Raw genomic sequence first — 27,756 nt, 5'->3', positions numbered from 1 at the left:
TCATTATCTATTATTTCGATTTAAATGTTTTCACCGAATGCTTCAAATGAGACCCGCATTTTTAACTATTAAATAAGTTTATGTTCATCATTTAGTCTAACTAATAGGTACGCATACTATTTACATTCATAAGTTATATTCTTTATCTATCATTATACTTAAATACATTATAATGTACATACAATACAATACATAACAACGCAATAAAGATATTTTTAATAATTTTTTTTACATTAATAATTATATATTTACATAACAATTTTGTCCCTTTAAGAAACGTAAGAGATTTATGTTATACAAGTGAATGATTCACTCTTATTTTTTAATAGAAGCTATTTAAAAATTAGGGAATGTAATACCATTCAACATTCCAACCACAGCTCAATCAAATAAAATCTTCCTTTGTTTAAAAACTTTTCTATATATAAATGGTTAATCAATATGATATTACTGTTTTTAAAAAATATATTTAATTTTTATCAATTCTTAATTATGTAAACTAAAAATTATTACTTTAGTTCATGAGATTCGATGTGTGTGTACAATAAGTTAAATTAATGAAGTAATCAGAGTCCTTATAAGGGGATCTATGGACCCATAATACGAAGTCCTTTAAAAAAGCTCGGGTCATGCATTAATAACATTTTGGTCATAATACTTTTCGAAATCTAATCTTTAGTCAGCTACAGAATTCACAAATTTTATAACCTGAAAACAGTTATTTTTTATTTCAAGCTTAAAATAGTAAAATTTAAAAAAAACTATACTACATAAAAAACAAAGTTTTTTATTGTTAAAAGGTCCATTACTTTTTAATTTGGTACAGTATATTCAAGGCACGTTAAAAAATTACATAAAAATAATTTTAGTTAATTACTTAAAATAACAAATAATTACATCAGATCACTTATACTTCTCTATTGTATATTCAAAAATAAAATAAAATTTATGAGTTATTAAAATTTATTTTATTCCTTACATCACTTAAATTTACAAAGACATTGACACAAGTTCTTAATTATTGACAATTCCATTGTAAATATTTTAGTACCTTTATTATTATTAGGAACAATAATACAGAGAACAAAGATTGCAAAATTAAGTTATTTCAAAGTTACAAGTATTTATTGAGATTAAGTAGTCAAAACATAAAACGAAATTTAATTATTCATTTTCACTTAAACAATAATAAAATTTTGATATTGGAAAACAATGTTTAATGCTTTGAAATATCTTTAAATTAATTAAATATTCAATTAGGCAACCTACCTAGCTCAGTCGGTAATACTTCGTGCATTATGCGTTGGTACCAAAGTTCGATGCCGTTGTGTTGGGCTATGTAATTTTTACCATCCTCTATGGCACAATCAATAGTTTTTAGAAAGAATGTTATATATAATTTAAAAAAAAAATTAATTATATTATGCATTATATTATTAAGCAAAAATTACTCAAGGTTAATATGAAAATCACAATCGTGATTTTTCAATAGAAGTTAAGGCGGGACATAAAAAATAATTGAAGTGTTTTGAAATATGGGTTTTCCACTTTTAAGAGATTTCACCCGCTCTATTATGTAGCGTGAATGAGTGCACTCCGTACTGGTGTATGTTTACTTTGCTCGCATTTTATACCCACTCTTTATATTTATATGCTTTTAGCTCGATAAGAACTTGTCCTTAATTTGTTATCGACCCATCAAATTTTTTTGTAATAAAAGGGCTGAAAATGGCTATTTATAAATTATGAAAATTTATGAAAAATAATAAAAAAATATGCTTTGAATGTAATCTAATAAAATAATAATTATTTAAAAAATATTTTATTTCAATGATAATTGGATAAAAAATATAAACGTTGTCAGTTAAATCGGAGACGCCTGTATATTTTACTGCTATTATACTGTTTAGATTTTCAATTAAATACAGAAAATATTTTCATACCTTTATAGAATATTGTATAGATGATTAATTGTAAAACATCAAAAATATGACCCACATTGTATAAATATAATTTTGATATAAAATATTTAGCTTGTTAACGAAGGTTGGAAAATATATATTTGGTTAGATCAACAAAAAAATTTAAGTACCCAAAAACTTTTCAAGGGTAAAAATATTTACAGATTATGTTTGAATCAAGTGTATTTTACCGGACATAAAGGTTTGCCAAGTATTTTGACGTACGTATTTCAAACAGTTTCAATCAATTTTAAAATCTAAATATGGTTTTGTAAACTGGGACACATTAAGTTATTGACAGTTAATGTTTTAAAATAGAGATAGAGAAGTCATCACATATGTTTTATTTAGGCTTATGAACAAAATATTAAAAAACAAAGAACATTAACATATTTATACAAAAAAAAATAATTATTATTATTATTTGAATTATATTTGATATGCATTTATGATTTTTGTTTTAACCACTTTGAAAGGATCCAAGTTTGTGCAACTTAGTTTTTAGAATATATAACAGCATATAAATATTTTTCATTTTAGGGCGAAGATACCCTCTTAATTCTCCTAATCCCTCTCAATTTATACCACCAGTTACAATACATTACTATGTTTCTTAGCCAATTAATAAAAATTTATACTGACTGGTGATAAGTTCATAATGAGAAGACAAGATTTATAAATATATATGAATCTGTTTCTTAGTTATGTATTCTTACAAAAGATAATAATTTTATCACAGCCAGATAGTTTTTTATTTGATTTTATGTGTAATAGTTTATAGAAATTTAATATCAGTATATAAAGAGATTTAAATAAAAGATGAATCTAGGAAAATAAGTATTATAAAATTACAGTACATTAATTCACTAGACAATAAAATTCAGTAGCATAATTATCTTTTTATCTTTGGGATAATATACATAAAAAATATATTCAATTCCCCCTCCAAATAAAAAAACTATACTTTTACTGAAAATTATTTTAATTATAGAGGGATGTGACACCCATATCATCCCAATGAATACGCCAATGATACATTTATACTATACCTAAATTGTCTATTGTAGTTTTCAATAATAATAAATAACCAATCTAATTTCCTTTTTAAATTACTAACATTTTATTATTAAAAATATGTATGGCTTTAAGTAAATAATTTTGATGATTTAACAAAATAATGAAAAATAAATAAAACTTCGTTGTAGTTTTGACTGATTTTCAAGACGACAATAAACAAAATTAAAAACTTTGCATAAGAGTTCATTAAAGTAGAATATATTACACTTTAACAAAAAGAAAGAGTTTCTTAAGCCAAATGTGTACTAAAATGATTTTAAGAAAAAATTTGTTTACTTTTTGTAGCCATTAATTGAAACAATGTGAAATAAAACACCTTTTTACCATAACTTTTGTTAGACTTCAGTAAATTTTTAAAAATAGTTTTCGTGATTTGATTTATGAATAATTAATTACTATTTGTTGTTTATTTATATAATTTATTACAAAATAAATAGAATTTCAATAAAATCTGAATACATTTATTTAAATCAAAAAGTTTTTGTTTCGAGTTAAATTTACATTTATCTATTTTAGAATAGTTTTTTGACAATCCTAAGAAATTATACCGTTACTTTATGATATAATAATTATTTATTTAAATTACACATATAAAAAATATTTTTCGCCTCACAGTTTATACACATCATTTTTTATTTTTAATTATATATAATTATTATTATAATTTTATTTTTAATTAAATTTCGAAATTTCATATTTGATATAACTGACAAAACACAAGCTTATAAATTTTAGATTAAAACAGTAAATGACTACGATTGAATTTATTTCCAAGTCCTAATTTATTTGTTTCATTTTTCAAGTTTTAGAGTTGGTTTAAATAATCTTTTCATTTCTGTGCATATGCGTATACAGATGATCCGATTGTCATGAATTATTCAATAGCATGCAAATAAAAATAAAAACAATATATATTTCTCGATAGTGAAATGTTTTTTATTGTTACTAACTTATACGTTATATGCTAGCTGAGATATTAAATAATAATTAAATTAAGGTTTAAAAATTACAAGCCGAAAAGAGTCTGAACTAGTATTCCAAGAGTGTTCAATATTTTTTAAATATAGACGGGGTGTGGGTCATATTTACTTGTATCATTTAGGCATTCATCAGCTACGCTCCTCCTCTTACTTAAATGTAAAAAATTAAACTCTAGAAACAATGGTTTAAAAGTTATTATCGACCTATCGAGCCTATGAAGTTGTTACGTAAATATTTTCTATACATTTTTTTATTGCTAAGAATTACCAATTGAATCAAGTGGTTTGTAATGAACAGATTACCTTGTATACCTAATACCTAATAGAAATTATATATAACGCATAATTATATGAGGTTTTTAAATAAAAACGATATTTAAGTCAAATTATTTTGAATAATTTTTCACATGCCAAGTAATTTATTTTAATTAATTTCATTATCCATCTACATTTTCCATTATATAACTTTTAATTTTGTATAGAAAAATAATTATACACGTCTTATAAATACTATAATTATAATTAGAAATGATAAGAACTACATTTAAATTAATGTTTACCTATAAAAAAAAATAACAATATTGTGCAAAACATATCTTTTTGATTTCAGAAAATCACATCTCCTGAAAAACGTACTATTTATGGAAATAGTACGATTTGAATTTCAACTTACCAAATATTATCCGGTCTAATTAAAAATGTCATTATTTTCTTCACCCAAGCAGAAATTTTTGTAATGTACCAGTATTGATAACAGTCGAAGTATTACACCAGTACTGACGACTGGACATTGGCTAGATCGTATTAGTGTAATTATGGTTGGCATCTTTTCTAAGTACTGTTCCAGTATTGGAAGTTAGTAATTGGCAGCCAGTGCTGGTAAAGTACTAGCATTATATTGATTATACAAAATCGCCAGTACTAAAAAAGTACTCCAACATTTTGTAATATACGCTATTGATTTATTTTTTACGTTTTAATACAAAACATTAAATTTATTCTTGCATACCTAACAATTTAACATGGTTGTATAATTCTTTATCTTTAACAAAACAAATATTCATCAAAGAAGATATATACATATATCAATACTTTCATGATAACATCACTTGAGACAACATTTTAAGATTTTTTTTCTAGAAAACCATGTTTAAATGTTGACAAATATTTTAAATACTTTAGAAATAAAATAATATAGCTACACTGGCTTGGATTGAGATCAGAATGTTGAATACCATTTCGTACATAGAGATGAGTTCATAACCAACTCGGGGAATCGGAAAATATTACTTTCAAAAAAAATATCACCATGACAGTCAGGATGTTAAAATACGATAAGAGCCCTTTAAGTCTACCGTCATCACAACTTTCTTAAATATGTAATTTGGACAATTCCTATTCTTACGAAAATAATTTATTGTTTTATATTCCGTTTACATAATATTATGTCTTATATAAGTAGTTAATTTTTAGGATTAAATAACTGTTGATACTTAAAAATTATCGAAGACAACAGCTCAATAACACATTATTATTTAAGCTTTTAAAAAAGTAAGATATTAGCTTCGATGCGAAGCGGAGAAGGTATTAATTTTACTATGATGTGTTTTTTTTTTTTTTTATGTCTGTTGCCACTTTTTCTCAGCTCTCACTGGACCGATTTCTTTCAAAAATACGTCAAAAGATCACAAATCGTATCTAGTTGAAGACATTACCCTTAAAAATTGAAAAAAATTCCCTCGTTCCCCGCAAATGGGGGAAATATCCAAAAAAATTACAAATTTAAAAATCGCTAATTTTTGAAATTTTTTCACTTTTTTTTCTTAAAACTTCCATAACTTTTTGAAAAATCAACAAATCAACATAATTTTTTTTTATACTAAAACCTTAGATATTTATCTTTCATTTTATATTATTTTTTTGAAAATCTATCATTTAACCTGCTCATTAGGGGGGATTTAAAGTAGCAACTTTTTTACAAAAATTAACTTTTTCAACTTAATTTTTGAAAATGTTCCGGAAATACTGCGTCCTTCAAACATATATCAAATTAAAGCTTATTTTATGTTCTACAAAATGAAAAAAAAAAATTTGTCCCGACACTTTTTCTTCTACATTTAAACGGCTGCCGTAGTTAAAAAAACGCTATTTTTGCGTTAAAATTTTAGATTTTCGATTTTTAATTTTCAACTTAAAAATGCTATAACTTTTTGAAAAATGTATGTATCAGCACAATTTTTTTTTTTCTAAATACATTATAAGTACATCTTTCATCTGAAATACATTTTATTAAAATTAGACAATTTCCCCTTATATAGGGGGCGTTCAAAACTTGAAATATTGTAAAAAACATAGATCTTTTTCAACTGAACTTTTGAAAGTGTTCCGGAAATACTGCGTCCTTTAAACATATATAAAATTAAAGCTTATTATATGTACTATAAAATAAAAAAAAAAAATTTGTCCCGACGATCTATCTTCTATGTGCAAATGGCTGTCGAAAATTAAAAAAAAATGTAATGATTGCGATAAAAATTACCTTTTATCGGGATGTTTTTTGTGCTTAAAACTGCCATAACTTTTTCAAAAATTAACAAATAAAAATAATATTTTTTTGTATTAAAACCTTAGATATTTCCCTTTCATTTGATATAATTTTTTTTGGAAATCTACCACTTATTCTGTTCACTGGGGGGATTTAAAATAGTAACTTTTTTACAAAAAATAACTTTTTCAACTTAATTTTTGAAAATGTTCCGGAAATACTGCGTCCTTTAAACATATATCAAATTAAAGCTTATTTTATGTACTACAAAATGAAAACAAAAAATTTGTCCCGACGATCTATCTTCTATACGCAAACGGCTACCGTATTCAAAAATATGCTATTTTAACAAATTTTTTTTTAAAATGAAATACTATCTACAGATTTGCATCGAAGCGTTTCTTATGATAGTGATTTAAATCACTGTCAAATATCATCTATACTTGTCCCATCTATGCCTTGTCTTCACTGTGCCTCGACCCCACTGTGCTACCGTTTTTTTTTTTTCATAAATTTAATTCGTGTATTAATACAATCGAAAAATACAATTTTGAAATAAAATGTTCCAATTTCTGCTAACCTGTACTAACGCACAAATTTTAATGCAGTCGTTACGTCACTTTTAAGTCTTGATACATTTATATTACAATATCGTTGTACTTCTAACAACAAATATATGTATTTTTAACTGGACTGGACACACAAACGTGACAAATGCTACTTGTACTTTACATATTGTTATTATGAAACACAATTTACATTTAGAACAGAAGTCACTGGACAATCGTATTATATGATACGCACAAGACGACCATGTAATACGATTCTAATGAATTTTTCTTAAATATCGGACAGTTTGTTTGGTCCAATGGCACGTGAAAGATTAGCTACTTTGATGTGAACCCTGAGGTAGTTAAGCTGTTTAACAGTGGTTGATTTAATGATACCTTTGCCATAGCAACATACAACTCTATCTATGAGTTTATTTTTCTAAATAAACACTATGTGTCACGTTGAAAACCGAAATAAGAACAAATATTATCATAACACATGAAAAAATAACTATGGATAAGAATTTTTAATTGATTATTATGATTTGAAATTTGTAGTATTTTAGATCAAATTAAATTAAATAATCAATTATAACACTAATGATTATTAAAAATCAATAAGTATTCCACCATAAGTTTATATTATAACATATCAATATCACAATGAGATTTTTGACAAAAATTTTGATCCGATTATTTTTTATATTCTTTAGAATATTTTATTCTTTTTTTACTTTCAACACAAATTTCATTACTAACAGGATGTTAACTGATTATTATTAAAATAGCTCTTGAATCATTGAAAAATTAGCAAATCTGTGAAATAAAATTAATAATTTATTAATCAGCATAAAACGTAGAAAAATAAAGATGGCCTTGAACTCAATACAGTACATTTTGACTAGCGTTATTAAAATACAATGTTCTAAAATTATATATTATTTTAGAATGTACAAACATACTAAATTTAATAAAAAAATTTACTGTTATAATTATTTTTAGTTTTAAAACAAATCAAAAGGATTTTTTTTTTCGAAGCAATATGAATGATTCAAGGTAAAATGATTTTTAAGATTTTTTTAATTATACTTTTAATTATTTTATATTAGACATCAAAAATGTATGTTTTATGCAAGTAATTATTATATATAATATACTGATAAGTAAGTAATAACTTATACTGCAACAGTGTGTATCACAAATTTTAATAAAATGTGATATTTGTCAATATTAAAAACCCAGCACAGTGGGTTCGAGGCATAGTGGAGACGTTGCATAGTTAGGTGCAGTGTAGATTTAATCTGACAGTGATTAAAATCACTATCATATGAAACGCTTCGATGCAAATCTGTAGATAGTGTTAAATTCTAAAAAAATTGATGGATAATTACAAAAGCAACATCAACTTCTATTTCCTTAATTATATCCAGATTAGTAATTTTTTTAATTATATATTATATAATTTTTAAAATTAATTGTTTTAAAATTATTATTGATTTTGATTTTTAATATGTTAAAAGTAATCATTTTTAACCTACTTTTTATTGTGAAAGTTTTAATAAAAAAAAAAAATGAATTTATTGCCATAACATTTAACTCAACTTGCAAGTTTGAAATTGACATTATTAAATAGAAAAAAAATGAAATTTTTAAGATTAATATGCAATCAGGAAATTTTATAATTACTATTTACAGTACATTTTTCAGAAAAGTTAGATTTTTTACATTTTTATCGTAATAGATCACTTAAATAAAAATCATAGTAATCATTTCTAATTAACTTTTGGCGTTTAAAAAGATTCTACAATAGAAATATTCAGAATTAAATTAATTTTAATGATTATATATCTAAAAAAACCAATAAAAAAAAAGTTGTTAAAAAGATTTACTCAATTGAGCGTATTATAAAATTTGATTATAATTGTAAAAATCCATCGTTAAATTCAGGTGAAACTAAAAATCATTTTTTTTTTAATTTATGATTTATATAGCAACATGTTACAAAAAAATTATAGACTGATAGTAGCACACACAAATAGAGTTAAAATNTAGTAGCACACAGAAATAGAGTTAAAAAATTAATAAATTATAAAGTAAAATTATTTACTTTTGTAGTTGAATACTTTTATCATATCAAATCTAATTCGACAATGAATACTTTAAGAATATTAAAAATGAATGATTTTAATTGTTTGTATGGAAAAATCTGGTTATGCTACTTTTTATTTGAATAAAGAATATTTTTTCGATTTTTAAGAGTAATAACTTAAANTTTTTAAGAGTAATAACTTAAACTAATCATTAACTTAAATATCATAAACTTAAATGAATCATTTGACGTATCGTTTGAAATAGTAGGTCTAGTGAGGGTTGGCAAAATAAATCGTAGCCACAAAAAAAACCACATAGTAAAATAATATTAACATGATTATAAATTTCTTCTCACAAAGGGAGACTATAGTGATAGGATCCTTTATATTTATTGAAGTTATTAAATCTGAATGAGATAAATATCAAATGATTTGAAAATTTTATTCTAACTAAAAAAAAATGCAAATTATTAAAAGCCACCACATACGGATTTGAACCTCGTACCGTATACACGATAGATACAAGTGTTACTGACTCGGCAACTGTTCCTTTCTTTCGCCACTTGATAAAATTGGCTATTTAAGCTAACTCAATTTTAAAAATAAAAAAATTTTAATAAGTTTAATTTCTTATGTCTTATGAACTTTATTCTATGTCAATTAAATTGTAAAATATTCATGAAAGTCAATGTTCCCCTAATAAGATATTTTAAAATAAAATAAAATACAAAACACAGGATTTTAACACAAAAATAGCATATTTTTGAATACGGTAGCCATTTGCGAATAGAAGATGGGTCGTCGGGACAAATTTTTTTTTGTAGTACATAAAATAAGCTTTAATTTGATATATGTTTAAAGGACGCAGTATTTCCGGAACATTTTCAAAAATTAAGTTGAAAAAGTTAGTTTTTGTAAAAAAGTTGCTATTTTAAATCCCCCCCAATGAGCAGGTTAAGTGTTAGATTTTCAAAAAAATAATATCAAATGAAAGTGAAATATCTAAGGTTTTAGTATAAAAAAAATTATGTTGATTTGTTTATTTTTGAAAAAGTTATGGAAGTTTTAAGAAATAAAGTGAAAGNATGTTGATTTGTTGATTTTTCAAAAAGTTATGGAAGTTTTAAGAAAAAAAAGTGAAAAAATTACAAAAATTAGCGATTTTTAAATTTGTAATTTTTTTGGATATTTCCCCCATTTGCGGGGAACGAGGGAAAATTTTTCAATTTTTAAGGGTAATGTCTTCAACTAGATACGATTTGTGATCTTTTGACGTATCGTTGAAAGAAATTGGTTCGGTGAGAGCTGAGAAAAAGTGGCAATAGACATAAAAAAAAAAATAAAAAAAACACATCATGGTAAAATTAATACCTTCTCAGCTTCGCATCGAAGCTAAAAAATACACTCATAAAAAGAAATGTATTTATAATTGCTATCACGACAGCTCATATTCTTATCTTGATTTCTGGTTATTCATTAAAGTATAACAAAAAGAATATGATGAATAATTGAAGAAAAATACTGAGTCACGGGAGAAACCCTATTTTGTTTGATCATCAATATTATTTGCAAACTAACATCAACTTAAAGTTTTATTATAGAAATCTTTTAGAAATTACAAATAAAGAAACTTTATTGCTATTCATTGCCATTGTATTTTACGTCAAAAGGCAGATAACAGATGATAATATTAAATCTGATACGAACCAAAGTTTTATGTTGTATTTTACTAAAATAAACAAAACAAATTTTATGTATTCACAAACTTAACTTAACAAATTAAATAATTATTTTAAATATAGCTTTATCTATCTTAAAGTTAGTTTTGATTTAGCTACTTTACTGAAAAATAAGGTTTTAGTATTTTTATTAATGTTACAAAAACAATAAATATTATTCAATCTTACAAGTAATTTATTTGATTTTACATTGTTAATACTTTTTAAAAATTTGATTTAAAAAAATTGTAATTATCAATTATTTTTTGATACATTTTCTGAAAGAAAAATGATTCTTAATTAAAAAAAAATATATGTATATATATATATATATATATTAAATCAATAAATTAACCGTTAGTTTAATATTTTTTTATTAAGTTCGTTTATACTGATTTTTTTTTTTACATGGAAACTTATTTGTCAAATCGTTTAAAAGTTTAACTTAATGTTTTAATTAACTTTTCTTAAATTCTTAAATATTGTATAACTAAAAAACTGTGTTTTAAGACTTTAATTTTTTTTTGTAAATATTTATAGGATAGAAAAAAATATTTTAACAAGATTCTAGAGAGATCAATTTTTTATTTTTCTTATAAGAATTATTTTTGAAAATTGTTGTAATTTTTCAATTATCAAATAGTATTAAATGTTGGTTCATTAAAAAAGCTGAAATTTAAGATAGTAAATAAATTAATTCATTTTCAATAAGGGCAGGGAGTTCCAAAAGTTACGTATGTAATCTACAATATTATATTTAACGTTTTATTAAATACCCAAGAAGAAACTAATTATTGAATCGCTACATTTTTTTATATTTAATAAAAAATATTAAATTGTCACAATAAATATTTTTCTATTTTATAGGATCACTGGTTATCTACAAAAATTTTCTTCAACTATGTTCATAAAAATGTTTTACAAATAGTTAAAAAGAGAAGGTAATTTACTAAACAAATATATATAAATATATGTATTTTATTTCTAATTAAGTTGTTTGATAAAATTATTTTTTAAGTTTATGCAATATAATAGTAAAATGTTTATATTATTTTTAAAGTTATACAACATAGTATGAAACTTATTCAATTATTCTTATAATTATATTTAAATATTATTACTAATTATAATTTATACAAAAATACTTAGATTTTCTTTATAATTTTAACAAAGTATTCTAAGTGTAATTAGTATTTACATGACTGTAGTATACCAAATTAAAACTATAAGCATATTCAACCGAAATCTTTTCAGTTTCTAACGCATTCTTAGTTTTGTCTTGAGGGGGTCGCATTAGAATTTTTTTCTACTACCCTTTCCAAAATTTATATTGATTATGTATTTATTTTCAATATGATCTATTTCCTTTATCTCCTACACGTGAGAATGCGCATGCTATTAATTAAAGTGTAAAAAAAGACATTTAAAAACCAAAAGAACTATGATTTTTACATTTTCTAAAAAGAGTTTATTGCTAAATGATGGGCGAACGCCAATTATTAGACTTGCTTTTAAGTATGTATTTAAGTAGACAAGACAAAATTTTAGTCGTAACAAATTGTTGAAGATGTAACAACATGACCTTGACATTGCTTAAAATGTATAATACACTATAAACATGTTAAACGACCTTGGCTGTGGTCGTAGCCTCAGTGTTTTCCCGTGTATTCATCGTTGTGGAACACTACAAATTTACAATGAGATTACATGATAATAACTAATTTTAAATAAACCATTGTAAATATATTGGAGTTATGTTTAAAAAAAAAATTATACCGTGAAAATATTAAAAAGCATAAAAATTTTTAACATTATTGTAAGAATAAAAACATAGGATGAGTAAAGTAGTCAAATTTTTACTACTGCGATTAGCGTCACATTTTTATTTAAATATGTATATTCGATTAGCACACGTCCATGACCTGTCCATCTTATTTCATGTTTTTTTTTCTTTTGTTTATTTTACTTCAAAAAAAAAAACAGTAACGTAATTTATTCGGTTTTTGTCACATGTCAAACTCATCGAAACTAAGTGAATCATTGATTTAACTTTTTTTAACATTCATCAAAATTAGTGTATTATTTCTATTTATTTACTAATGCTTTTTACAAAAATGTTCATATTGTGACGAAATATTTCCTGGACATTAAATTTTTTAGCCAAGGACTACTTTACATTTAAAATTAAAAAAATATATATATTAATTGCCTTTGACATTATTTACTACTCTATAAAAAATGATATATTAGTAAACAGAAAGGTGTATTTCGTTATCAGATTTATTAAATTTATATGATGACATGACAATTATAAATTATTTAATTTTAATAAGTAGACTTTACACGTGTCTATTAATAAAAATATATAATAATTGTCTATGTACACGTTTTTCACAAGGATAATGATGACAGAATGATTTTCATTTTTAAATTACATCTCACATAAGATTAAAAACTACTTTAAAATTAATTCTTATCAAAACAAAAAAAAAAAAATGTAATATTCTTAAATATTAACTATTTATAAGAGAATAAAGAGTAAGATAGATTAAATGTAACTTTGAATTATTATTACAAAGATGAATTGTCAAAAAAATAAATTGCGTCAGTTACACAATTTTAAGCGTCCAATACTCACGATAAAAAAATCAATTAAATTAATTTTATTTACAACGAATAATAACAATCATAAAAAATATGTAAAGCAAGAATATCAATAAAATTATCGAACATACGAAGTAAGCAACATCAAAAATCTAATTGACAATACATTTTATTTAACATCCTCTGGTGCTTCTGTAACTCTATGTTTACTACTATTACTCATATATACTATGTATGAGCAATAAAAAATACAATACTTCTTACCACCATAATTGCCAAAAATTCATAAACCTGTAATTACCCAGAAACAAACATAAATTATTTTTTTTATTAAAAAACCCTGATCCTTTTATAGATAAAAATTAATAACTCAAAACAAAATTATCATTGTTTTATATCATTATAATTTAATATTTAACAAAATGAGATTAATTATTCTAAATTCTAGTAATACAATTCGATAGAAAAAAATATATATATGAATTTGATCTACTAATTTTTGATAAGATCAATAGAAACAAAATATCTTTTGTAATATGATAGAATATTACTCAAGAAATAACTTAGCCGGCCATGATATACAGAGTTAAACCGGTTCAAAAGCTTACTGATTTTGATTTGTATTCTTGAACTATAGTTCTTAAAAACTTGAGTATTTAAGACTCAAACTTCAATTTTCAACAAGATAATCATAAATAATTAATAAATTTGTCCTTGTCCCAAGGATTATCCAACATTTTAGATTTAATTCTAATTCTACATATAAGCTTTTAATGATGTATTTTTATTAATAGAATAAATGTGTAGATTTTAAAAAAATCTATATTTTCAACTTATAAAAACCTTTCAAGTTCATTCCAAAACGGTCTTTTTTACGAGTTAAAATTTTAAAAAAATGTATTCAAAATATATACCCGTAAAAAATTCAAAAAATTATTACTCAACTGTTTTGTAATAATTTTATAAAGTGATAAATTGTAAAACACCGTATTTAATTATTTATTTATTCTACTTTTACCTTAAACAAATGTAATGGGTTAAAAAAGCATTGTTATTTAAATTTGAATAAAAATCAAACAAGTCGCAATAGACAGATAAATTAGTTATTATTATATAAGTTTCAGTATACAAGATAAAAACAAAAATAACTTAATAAAAATTTCAAGAATTAATTTCAATTTAAACATACTATCGACTGTATATAAGGTACATGGTGTACAATTCTGTAATTTGAACTTATGCTTAATAAATACAAAATGTAATATTATAAAAACCCTTTTTTATATCACAATTAGCTAATGAGAGTAATTTTGCTTTGTCTCTACTTTATTATTATCTCTGCCATATTTTTGTGCAAATTATCATTTTACTTACTTAACTATAAAACTGTTGTTTTATGTTCAAATTACATGTACATCAATAAATCATATTTGAATTAATTATTATGAATAGTTTCAAATAAATTATGATGTAAACCAGGCATCACATATTTTTTTATCATTGGTAGAGAACCAGATGATTTTTTTATTTTATTTTACCTTTAGCGTCATCATGAATATTAAACAATTTAAATAAATAACTCATTATTCAAACCAATATAATTATAATAGTTATAATTTAAATATTTCCTCAAATCCAACAGAACCATGTTAATTACTAATCATTTTAAGATTTTTAATTTTTCTTTGAAACTTTTTTTTATTAATGAAAAACAATTTTGTATAATTTAATATTATGTAATCACATGCGTCTATAAACTATACAGGGTGTTCAGTAAGTCAGGAAACGGGTTTCTATTGTTCTCATTGTTTGTAACAATGAGAACAATAGAAACCCGTTTCCTGTTTTACTGAACACCTTGTATATGAGTTTATTAAACGGAAAACCCGCAAATGATTTAGATGAATTTATTTGTTTATTTATACATATTAATGTATGATAAATACAGTTTACAGACGATAGTGTTACTCATGTGTAAACCATATTAGTTAACTTATACATTTTATTAGTGGTTATGAATGTTAATAATTAAATATTGTTATTGATATTTAGCATAGATAACCTTTTTTTTTTTCAACGGTTGATTGGATTACCTGGTAATTTTATTAAGCTAAAACCATACCAGCTTGTGTCATCACGTTCTTCTAAGTATTTTATTTTTATTACAGGCTTTTAAACCAATATTTTAGAATGTATTAACATTTTTATATCTAGATTGAAGCAAGAAACTGGCTGAGAAATGTCTAGTGATAAAATTAACAGAAACCGTGACTCACGACCTACTATATTTTAGATAGTTAGTAACTTCTGAAATACTGATCCTAAAGTTGTTATCTACCAATCACATTCTCAATTATGTAATTATCTAATAAATAAGCTACTTAATTATGTGTGTTGCCATTTGAGTAATTAAAATTGAAATCTCTATAAAGTGAAGGAAATGAACATAAAAAACCCAGCACAGTGGCAACGTGACATAATTGGGTCCAGTATAGATTTAATCTGACATTGATTAAAATCACAATCATAAAAACGATTCGATGCAAATCTGTAGATAGTGTTATATTAAAAAAAATTGTGGATTATTCGAAAAGCAACATGATCTCCTATTTCCTTATTTGAATGTTGGTACGTATGATTTATTTGATAAATTCTTAATTTGTCAAAACGTAGTCGAACAATCAATAATATCTATTGATATACTTAACTTTATAAAGAAAAATAATGGAGCTTTTCCGAACTTAGCCAGTGCTCCTAGAATGTTGTTATACAACAACTTTATCTAGTTATTAAATCTTAAATTTTGAAAATTACATATTTTGTGGATTTTCCATAATATGCATATTGTAAATTTTGTAAATTCTATAAATGGTGTTAAAATTATTTAAATTGAAAAAGTTGGCTTTTGTAAAAAAGTTGCTATTTTGAATCTCCACTTTTGGATAGTTAAAGGGTAAGAATTTCAAAAAAATTATATCAAATAAAAGTGAAATACCTAAGGTTTCTATTAAAAGAAAAATTATTTTGATTTATTTATTTTTCAAGTTATGGCACTTATGAAAAAAGTAAAATGATTGATTTTTAAAATAGCAATTTTTTTTTAGAAATTTCCCCCATTTACAGAGAACGAGAGAAATTTTTTCAATTTTTAAGGGCAATGTCTTCAACTGGATACGATTTGTGATCTTTTGATGTATCGTTGAAAGAAATCGGTACAGTGAGACCTGAGAAAAAGTGGCAACAGACACAAAATCAAAAAAAATACCCAGTATAGGGGGGTCGCAGCGCAGTGATGATGTAGCATAGTTGGATCAAGTATAATAATATCTGACAGTAATTAAAATCACTATAAAAAAAAAGGCTTCGATGCAAATCTTTAGATAATGTTTAATTTTAAAAAATTGTTAGATTATTCCAAAAGCTACATGATCTGCTAGTTCCTTATTAATATCTTGATTAAGATAAAGTATGTCGAATGAAAAAGGGATTATAAAAAAATATTATTTCTCATAAAAAATTTGTGTTGATTCATACATTTTTCAAAAAGTTATAACATTTTAAAGTTAAAAATGTAAAATATAAAATCGAGAATTTTAGCACAAAAATAGCATACGGTAGCCATTTTCACCGTAAAGACAAAATAAAGTCCGAAATTTTTTTTTTTCATAATATAGTATATTACATTAGCTTTAATTTAAGATATATATAAAAGTGTCAGTATTTCCGGAACACTTTAAAAAGTAAAGTTGAAAAAGTTAATTTTTTGTGAAAAAGTTGTCATTTTGAATCCTCCCCTGTGGGCTGGTAAAGGGTCAGATATATAAAAAAAATATACCAAATGATAGGCAAAGACACCAAGCATATATAAAAAAAATGATAATGATTTGTTCATTTTTGAAAAAGTTATGGCAGTTTTAAGTAAAAAAAATTTCGAAAATATCGAAAATTAGCGATTTTTAAATTTGTAATTTTTCTGGAGGTTTCCCCCATTTACGGGGAACGAGGGAAATTTTATCAATTTTTGAGGGTAATGTCTTCAACTAGATACGATTTGTGATCTTTTGACGTATTGTTGAAAGAAATCGGTCCAGTGAGAGCTGAGAAAAAGTGGCAACAGACATAAAAAAAAAAAAAAAACACATCATGGTAAAATTATTACCTTCTTAGCTTCGCATCGAAGCTAAAATTTCATTTTTGCCCCTCTTTCATTATGAATATAAATACGCCTTATACCTTTTTTTAAATTTTTAAATAATTAAATAGTATAATATGTTGGACATAATAGATGAACTTAATTAGATAAATTTGATATTTAAATATTACATTTTTTTATTTAAAATAATATTATAATATCAATTTTAAATTGGTGAGATTACTAAAATCAGATGTTTCTAAAAACAAATAACTTGCTAATAAATAGTAAATATAACATTTTTGTTTCCCAAACAAAATAAAATTATAACTGTTATATAAGAAATCTAAGAATAATATCCTCAAGCTTAGTTTTTTTATTAAATATTATAATATAATATTTAACAAAAACCAACTGATGTCCAAAACAATGAAACTGTTATTGTCTTTTTAGAACAAATAAAAATAATATATTTTTTCAATAACAAATAAATAATGAGGATTACATAAATATAATATCTATCAAAAACATTTTTTTGTTTCAAAATTATTATTAAAAATAACATAAAAAATATCTTATTTAATGTTTCATATAGTAAACTCTATAAAGAAATAATTAATTTCACTTTTTATTAACGATAAATCATACGTAGGGTTAATGATTTAATTGCGACTGCAATTCAAATCAATTACGAGATAAAATAATTGTCAAGGCGACGTGTGAGAGTACCGTTTGTTTTTATTGGGTTCCTATAATGAAATCTTGACCTCCAATTTAAAATTTATTATGCTAATGAATATTAAGGTAGAATAAAAATTACTGAAATACACCACAGATGAGTAAAACTGGCTACTAGCCATTTCATTTGACGACATAAAATATCAATTATTTTTCTACACAAATGCAATGCAAAATTTGTAGGCCAAGGTCGATGAACCGGTTAAACAATAACTATATCGATCTCTTTGAAGTAAATAATTTTCATTGACAATTTGTAAAGTGCCCAAGAGAGCTATTGTAATACATAGCATAAAAACGTTAATATCAACTAAAGTTTTACGACTTCCTATCCTATTATGTGATAGTCAATATAATTTATATGATTTAAATTTACTAAAACAATTAACACGTTTTACTTATACTGAATGCAACTCAAGGATTAATGGCTTAAATAAAAATAAATTGTTAAATACCTTACTTAATAATTTTAGTTGTATTAAACGCTTTAAGACAACTATTAAACATTCAATGAGAACAGAAAATAATTAAATAATGCATAGTATAAGAAAAACAATTATGATTAAAATAATTAAATTTCTTTCTATTCAATAATTTAAAAAAATGTAAATTATTTTTAATTTCTATTGAGCTATACATGAAAAAAAGTTAATCATATTTATATTATACACAATCGATAATTTAAAGTAAAATTAATAGTATATAATAAGTAAATATAAAAGAGAAAAGAAAAGGAAAGAATACCAAATAAGCATTTGGTACATGATAGTTTTAATCTTTTTTAATTAATTTTAAAGTTCTTTAAATTTAAATTAATTTGTTGAACTGTTCTTTTTCATTTTAATGATTTTTTATTTTAATTGATTTTTTTAAACACAAATATTAAAGAAATGATAAAAGCTATAAGTCAAATAAGTGAATATCTGATATAAAGATTCATTTTTTTTTTTTTGTTAATTTATAATTATAATATAATTGTGCATTTAGGGAATATAATGATTATGTTTTCTTAAATATTAACTTAAACTACTCTTCATATAATTCCATACTATATATTTCCAATCATAAATTACAATTTTATTTTTATGTTATCTATATTTTAAATGTTACAATATCAGACTTTATGATTACTATGTAAAAATCAATTTTCAACGAAAGAATGTAAAAATAAAGTAAAAATATTTTGTTGATTTTTTTGAAAATTATTTATAGTTATCTATAAATAATAACTTGTGTTGTAAAAAATAATTTTTGTGAATTAAATTAATTTTGTTAAACGATCATCAATATTTTTTCTTCTATAATTAGGTCATTAATATTAGTTTGTATACCAAATTACATTTTAAACAGTTTAAAATAATAAATAGTTTTTTTTCTGTAGGATATCGAGGTTAAATAAAATTAATATTGGTGTGTAATTATTTTATCACAAATTATAGATAGAAAATATGTTACTGACTAGTTATAATAATGAGAGTTTCATAAATTAATTAATTTTAAAAATAACACAATGTAATACTTGTAAGATGACAAATGCTTCAAAAAATTAGTATCCTAAAACACATTGTGATTTTTTAAAAATGATAACCTAAATTTTTATTTGATATGGTAAATTTAAATTTGATTAATTTTAATAAATTATGGTAAACATCAAATTTATTATATGAAAAAATGATTTATAAAAATAGATTTTAAGGGTAACTTCTTTTGAAAGTTAAATGGGAACCTATTATTTTTTTATTATTAAATTAAGAATGGTCTAAATAAAATTTTGATATATCGATTACCAGTTATGTACTTTTTTTTTTTTGAGTTAATGTAATTTTTAGTTATAGGCGATTGGGGTGTCTATTGTTGAAGAGTTCTTATCTTTGCGTCATGGTAAAAATAGAGCATCGCTAATCACTTCCCTGATTTCTACTTTTTCTAAATTTTTGAATGTTAAAAAAGTAATTTTGCAACACTGGTTATGAACCAGTCAACATTTTATTTAGACAATTCTTCATTTAATAGTAAATAAATAAGTAATCCTTTAAATTTTAAAAGTTACTCCTAAAATGTATCCTTAGTAATAACTTTTTCTTATGATAAACTTGATATTTACTATAGTTTATAAAAATAAATCAAATTTTTAATTGAGCTTTTTTATGAAAAAATTATTAATTAACGAAATGTGGTTAGTGTCCTTAATAAATCACTCTGCATGTTTCTTTGTATAAGTCTAAACGTAATGATAGACAAAACTTAGTCTATATTAATAACAATATTAATTACATTTGAAATGTTGACATCTGTTAAATTATTCTAAAAGGAATAATTAATGTTATTATTACTATTAATTCTCCTACGATGCATTTTATGATGATTAATTTTGAAACAATAACTAATTGTGTACCTGTTGTTAAAAACAATTTACATTAAACAAAAACATACTTTTATATAATATACATAAATGTATGCAATAACTCTATGAATTTCATATTATTAAATTGACTAGCTAAATGTACTTATTATCAATGTATTAGTAATATGAACTCCATCATTTTTAATACACACTTTACAAACTTTATCAAATTAACAATATATTTTTAACAGCATTATAGTTGGTCCTTATATCCCATTGTCTCGGGATCATATACCCTCAAAACTAGTTGAACCAATTCTACAAACTTCTTTAGAATTATAATAATAGTAGCAGTAATAAAATATAATTGTCGAGCTTTAGTAATACTATGTATTGAAAGCCAAAAAATAAAACAATATATTTTCAATATCTTACTATGCTAAACATTATTTGCTTATCAAATGATTAAACTAGTTAAACATTTTTTTATGAAAGATTGTCATTAACTTGCATGTCAAATTAACTCTTAAATAGCTATTTATATGAGTGTTGATAGACCAACACAAAATAATATAATACAACAATTTGTTAGTATGAACTTTTATATATATAAGACTAAGGTGAAATGTTGTTTATTCTTTCTATAAACAGCATACTTACCTGCATAAACACTTAGTGGTGATGTTGAAAGTATAAATTTAACTGTACTTTAATTTTACTAAATTAATTATGAATTCAGAATTAATTTCCTGGGTTTTTTTAAACATGGATAACTCAAAACACTTAATGGTACTAATCAACAATAATTGTAGCACTTCTATTTTACTACTTTATATACGATCCCGTTTATCAATTGCTCGCAAAATAAATACAATTTAAAATGGTTTTTTTTTTATTAGATACAAGTGATTGGTTTATTATAAACCACTCGATTACTCACAAAATAAATACGAAATTGGACAAATAATTTTTGATTTCTTTTAGTTACATATATTCCTTGATTTACCAGCTAATAATTACTTTTTATAATCAACCCTTATAGCTTTAAAATTTGTCACCTTTATTTTTTGAAATACCGACATTTAACTAGCTTATAAAATAGGAAATAATCTATTTAAGAAAATGGCTGGTCGATAACAACGTTGGGACCAGTATTTCAGTAGTTATTAACAATTTAAAACAATAAATGAGGGCGAGGATTAAGTACCACTACTTTTATCATTAGTCATTTTCCGTACTTTTCGTCCCGCCTAAGTATAAAAATGATAATGACATCCAAAGTACTGATTCAAAGGTTAATATCAGGCAGTCATTTTATAAATTAGATTATTTAGAATAATTATTTTCAATAATAATAATTTATATCCTGTTTTTAAGCTGGTTAAATATGTATGTTACTATTAAAAAAATAAAATTAACTACCTTATACATAAAGGGATAATCCTAAAAAGTTATTAATAACTGATAAATTAAGAAATGTATGTAAGTAAAAAAAAATCAAACTAATTTTGTTCACTATTGTATTTATTTTGATAGTTGTTTATGACAAACCGATCCTCTGTATATTTCTTGATTTATTACGATATTAATTACGTTTTATCATCATCTTTTTTAACATATAAGAGTATCAATTTTTTTTTTTAAGACAACATAAATATTTAACTATCTTATATAATATGAAATTATCTAATTAGGAGAATATTTGGTTGATAGCAACTTTTGTACTAATTTATTAGGAAATTATAACGATTTTAAGATATAAACTGTAGGTATAGAATTATTCTGAAATTATTGTAATTAATTACATAAAAGTAAAGACATTTTGAGATATTATTGTGATAAATAATTCACTGAATAATTGAAAGAATTAATACATGTTAAATAAAACACAAAACACATTACAATATAATATTTAATTAAAAACATTTAATCTAAATATTTTTTGCTATAAATAAATAATTAGTATAAAATAGATAAAGGTATAAATACTCATTCTGCGTTCAACTGAGTAAATCCCTTTGCTCTTGTGTACTTAAATGCTGCAGCGCATTATCTTGCTCACTGAAATAACATATGTGAAAATTTATCCAATAATTATGGTTATTTATGATATAAAAAGATATTTTTTTATTTTTTATAAAATAAAAACCTGTTCAAAAGAAATTCATAAGAATATTTTTTTTTTTTGAAAAATACATTATTACTATTTTACACCTCTTTGATGAAAAACTCTTATATTTCAAATAGAAACGAAATATTTTCAAAAACAATTAATTTCTATCTAAGCAAAAAGGAATATACGTTTCTTCTTCGTGAAAAATTGCGTAAGCCTAATTTTTCAATATTTTCATAGAGGTGGCAAAATAAACGTTTTGTTATTAATCTTCATGAGTAATGAAATTTATTGTCAATAACACTAAACGTATTAATTAGAATTAAAAATAAAAATTTTAATTAAGCTAATACATTTAATTTAATAAAATACATAACAAATTGTATTTAAATAATTATTATATATGATATATTAAAAAATAAAAATATGTTATAAACCTAGAGCAATTGTTTTTAGAAGAGAGAGACCTTCCACTTAATATTTTTATTAAATGAATACTAAAAATTACAAAAATCTTTCCTAATTATATTCATAATTTTCAACCCTTAAATTTTAATTTATTTATACTTTAATGGGACAGTACAACCATTCTCTAAACATATACACTGTTTAACCTAAAATTTGGCATCATAAATGAAAAAAAAATAATTATAAAAATTCATAAAAATACGAAAAACAGTGCATGTTATCATGCTGATCTAAAAAAAAATCAGAATTTTTGTTCAACTTGGGTGCTGTCTTCTTATAAAAAATAAGTCATTAGGACAATTTACTTTAAAAATTTTATTTGAAAAAATTCCTTAATATGTGTTTTTATGTATTTATATAGTATTTTCAGAAAAAGTATTTTATTCATATTAAGTGGCTATTGTAACCCTTTCTTTAGTACAGGTAAGAGGTCAGATTTTCAAAAAAATTATGCCTAATAAAAGAAACAAATCGCTCTAAAAATTTTGGTATTAATTAATTTGTTTTCAAACATTTTACAATAATTTTAAGTAAAAAAATGTAAAAAATGCACATTTTGAAATTTTTAAAATTGAATTTTTTTTGAGGTTTTTCCCTATTATGGGAAACAAGAGATATTATGTCATTTTGAAAGGTAATATTTTCATCAATATTCAATATTTGATCTTATAATATATCGTTAATTAAAATCGATCAAGTAAGATCTGAGACAAAGTGACGATAGACACAAAAAAAAACAACTAAATAAACACATCATAGTAAAATTAATGCCTCTCAGTTTCACATCGTAGCTAAAAAATTTCATCAACCCTGTTAATAGAAATTTTTGAAGTTAAATTGTAGCAATGAACAAATCGCATTATGTTTTCTTACTTAAAAATTATTTTATTGTAAATATTTATAAAAAATAAATTTGGCTGTTAAAATTATCATTTTTATAATTCAAACATGATGTACAGAATGTCCATACCTAGAAAAATAATAACATTTCCAAATTATAATCATGATTTTATATCAAATAAAAATCAACTTTTAGATAAAGTTTGAAGACTTACTATATTATAATAATATTATATAATATATACCTCTAAAATAAAAATAAAAATTTAAGTACAGTTAAACCTTTTTAATTAAGTTGATATGTAATTTATATTGATCCTATGATTAACTTGTGATGAAAAATAATAATTTTAAAGTATACTTAAATACTATAAAAAATTGAACCTTAAGTATACTAATCTATTTTTCGGTAAAGAAATAATAAAAATCGAAGAATGACCTTTATTCTAAAAATAAATCGTTGACGAAAAGAACTTATTTTAAAATTTAAACAAACATGTGAATAATTTTACTTTCAACATTCACATTCCTATAAAGTTTTATTTAATTGAATAATAGTAATTTAAATCATTATTACATTACAATGACTACTAGTCACGACTTGTGCTGAATTATTTTACTATAAATTTATACACTTGTCGATGTTTTTATATTTAAACTTTATAATAATAATCTAAAGTCAATAAAACTATTAAAATGTTAGGTTGATGCCAAAGAATATTAAAAATAAATAAACAACTTATACTCAATTATAAAAGTATAATATTATGCTATATTAAGTTTTTTTAACCACAATCTTTATTTTATTTATTTTTTGACATTTAAGTTAAATATTATTTTAAAATTATTTATGTTAAAAAAAAAACGGTACCACAGTGGGATAGCGGTACAGTATGGACATTGCATTTTTGGGACAAGTAAGATGATATCTGACATTACAATCACTATCATAAGAAACGCTTCGATGCAAAACTGTAGATAGTGTTTAATCTTAAGAAATTAATAAAAAAAAAGTTGTTAAAAAGATTTACTCAATAGAACCTATTATAATTGTAAAAATCCATTCTTAATTCAGGAGAAACTAACAATAACTTTTTTTAGAAATAATTTATATAGCAACATGTTACCAAAAAATTTGGAATATTATAGTCTAGTAGTAGCACACACAATTAGAGTAAATTAGAGTAAAAAATTATTAAATTACAAAGTAAAATGATTTATTTTTGTAATATCAAATTATTATATCAATTAAATACTTTGAAAACATTATAAATGAATGATTTTAATTGTCTGTATGGAGAACATGTGATAAGTAACTGTTTAATTGATAAAATAAATTTTTTTTCAATTTTTGAGGATAATATCTTCGATTAGATACGATTTTTGATATTTTGACGTATTGTTCATCAAAATCGGTCCAGCGAGAGCTGAGATTGAGCGTTCACAGACACAAAAAAAAAATTAAAAATTAAAAAAAAAACATATAGTAAAATTAATACTTTTTCAGCTTCGCATCGAAACTAAAATTATAAAAATACCTAAATGGCCTTTAAAAAATGAAAGCGTTTATGAAAAACCTGCAATACAATATGATTATAGTTATTTTTTTTACTCCCAATTTTTTTTATTGCTCACTTGATAAAGTATTGAAACTAATTTTTAAGCAAATATAATATATTATGACATTGGTTTTAAGTCAAAATCAAGGATAACCATAGCTAATTTAACGTTTACCTTATAAAATGCAATATTCGTTGTTTGAGGATTATATGCTTCCTAAATCTCCACACTATATTTTGAATACTAAGCAGAATATTAAATTTTCCATCGTGTCGAAATATCCTAATATTTTTATACTCTGACAAAAAGTGATAAAAATAAAACAGAATTTTTTTAGAATCATTAATAATTTAGAATTAAACCGTAAAATTTAAATCTAGGAATATTTATGAATTAATTTTTAATACAATTTATAATTAAATCTACTTAGTAGTACTTAGATTTTACACTTTCATAGACACAAAGTAATTAATCAGAAACAATGATTATCACATTTCAATGAAAATAAACTATTTTTAACTAGTAATGTTTCTTACAGTGTTTTTGCATAATGCCATTGGATGATGGTGGCGGCAGTGACAGTGGAAATCAACAAAATATGAGTACTGAAGATCCATGGGAAGGTAGTTTCATAATGCCCAAACGAGATCCATTGTACATAGTAGTACCCATGACAATCGTCTACTCAGTAATATTTGTTACTGGCGTCATTGGTAATACTATCACGTGTTTAGTGATCGCCAAACACAAATATATGCATACAGCCACAAATTATTATTTATTCAGCTTAGCTATATCTGATCTCATACTTCTTGTTTCTGGTCTACCGCAGGAAATGTGGTCAATATGGTCCAGGTAAACTCTAAGTACAATACTTTAGTCCTATACATAATATTTGTTTTTTAATTCATCCATTATACCTCATAAGAGTGTCAACTTTATGAGAATTTAGTGATTAACGTTGAACGAATCACTCTGTATGATATGGTAATCTATTTTTTTTTTTTAAGTAATATTAACAACTTATACGATTTATTAAAAACGGGGTTTGGTTTGTCTGATATTATTTAAATTATTCCTCTTAAAATTATATCTCTTCAATCTTATAGCTTTTCATTTTTATTTTTAAGTTCTACAGTACCCTTTTATATTATTAGTCCCAAATACAAAAATCAATATTGCCTAACTTTTAGGTAGATAATAATTAATTAAAAAACTTTTGTATTCAAATAAACATAGAAAATTATCTATACATCACATATTGTTGAAACAACAGTGAATTATAAAAAATAATTTTTCACTATATTTAAGTATAATTTTTTGTTAGAATTAGTATTTTGTATAACTGCCTTTAGCAGCCAACATAGCTTGAATGCGACATGCCATACTCTTTACACAATTTTCAATTTTCATTTTTATAACTGGCCTATGTATCCAGTATGATTATATAATTAAATATCTGAATAACATCCTGTTTAATTATAGGAGCTTCTTTACTAATTTCAGACTTTATAAATTCCTAAACATTCTCCATGTAATTTATATCGGACGAATTTTCAAACCAATCAAGAATATCAACATTTTTTTAACTAAAAACATAGTTTTGTTTAGCACGGTGGCATTGTGCATCATCATTTAAATTGGCTCTCAAACCATTTTTTAATTTGAGGAGGCAACTTTTTTCGATTTTCAATACACATTTTTCGGATTATCCTGTTACTTCTCTTTGTTGTAATCCTTGGACAACCGCTTGCACCTTTACGTTTAGCTCTCAAATTATCTCTAAAATTTATTTTTCGTTTTTTATTTTTTACTGAACTACGAGAAACTCTAGTGATTTCAGCTATTTGGAATAGCGTTAAATTTTGAGCTTTTAACATGACGGATTTGACCAATTTTCATTTTAAACAGGATATTCTGCAAAAATCTTAGTAAAATTTCTGTTTAAGCTTTAAAAAGAAAATATTCCTAAAAAATGAACTTACTTAACACAATAAAATATTTTTCTTAATTATTTAATTTTGTAAAAGTTATT

At 23.3% G+C, this 27,756-nt stretch overlaps 1 protein-coding gene across 6 annotated transcripts in view; it reads left to right on the top strand.

Moving 5' to 3' along the window:
- Positions 1-27,756, top strand: part of LOC126901206 (pyrokinin-1 receptor-like) — a 44,374-nt gene that overhangs the window by 9,356 nt on the left and 7,262 nt on the right. Inside the window, exons 2-4 of one of the 6 annotated variants that reach the window (XM_050677544.1) lie at positions 4,629-4,897; positions 11,790-11,863; positions 26,260-26,576. In XM_050677544.1, coding sequence (XP_050533501.1) covers positions 26,272-26,576 — 305 coding nt within the window. In that variant the 5' untranslated portion in view covers positions 4,629-4,897; positions 11,790-11,863; positions 26,260-26,271. Of the gene's footprint in view, positions 1-4,628; positions 4,898-5,130; positions 5,398-11,789; positions 11,864-16,027; positions 16,155-26,259; positions 26,577-27,756 lie in introns of those variants that run through there. The other 5 variants (XM_050677543.1, XM_050677542.1, XM_050677546.1 and 2 more) reach the window with 5 other exon arrangements.

This window comes from Daktulosphaira vitifoliae, unplaced genomic scaffold (assembly GCF_025091365.1).
Source record: "Daktulosphaira vitifoliae isolate Bord-2020 unplaced genomic scaffold, ASM2509136v1 Scaffold_3, whole genome shotgun sequence".
In the NCBI taxonomy this organism is placed as follows: domain Eukaryota; kingdom Metazoa; phylum Arthropoda; class Insecta; order Hemiptera; family Phylloxeridae; genus Daktulosphaira; species Daktulosphaira vitifoliae.
The sequence above is the reverse complement of the archived record's forward strand: the minus strand, read 5'-3'. Positions and strand labels throughout refer to the sequence as shown.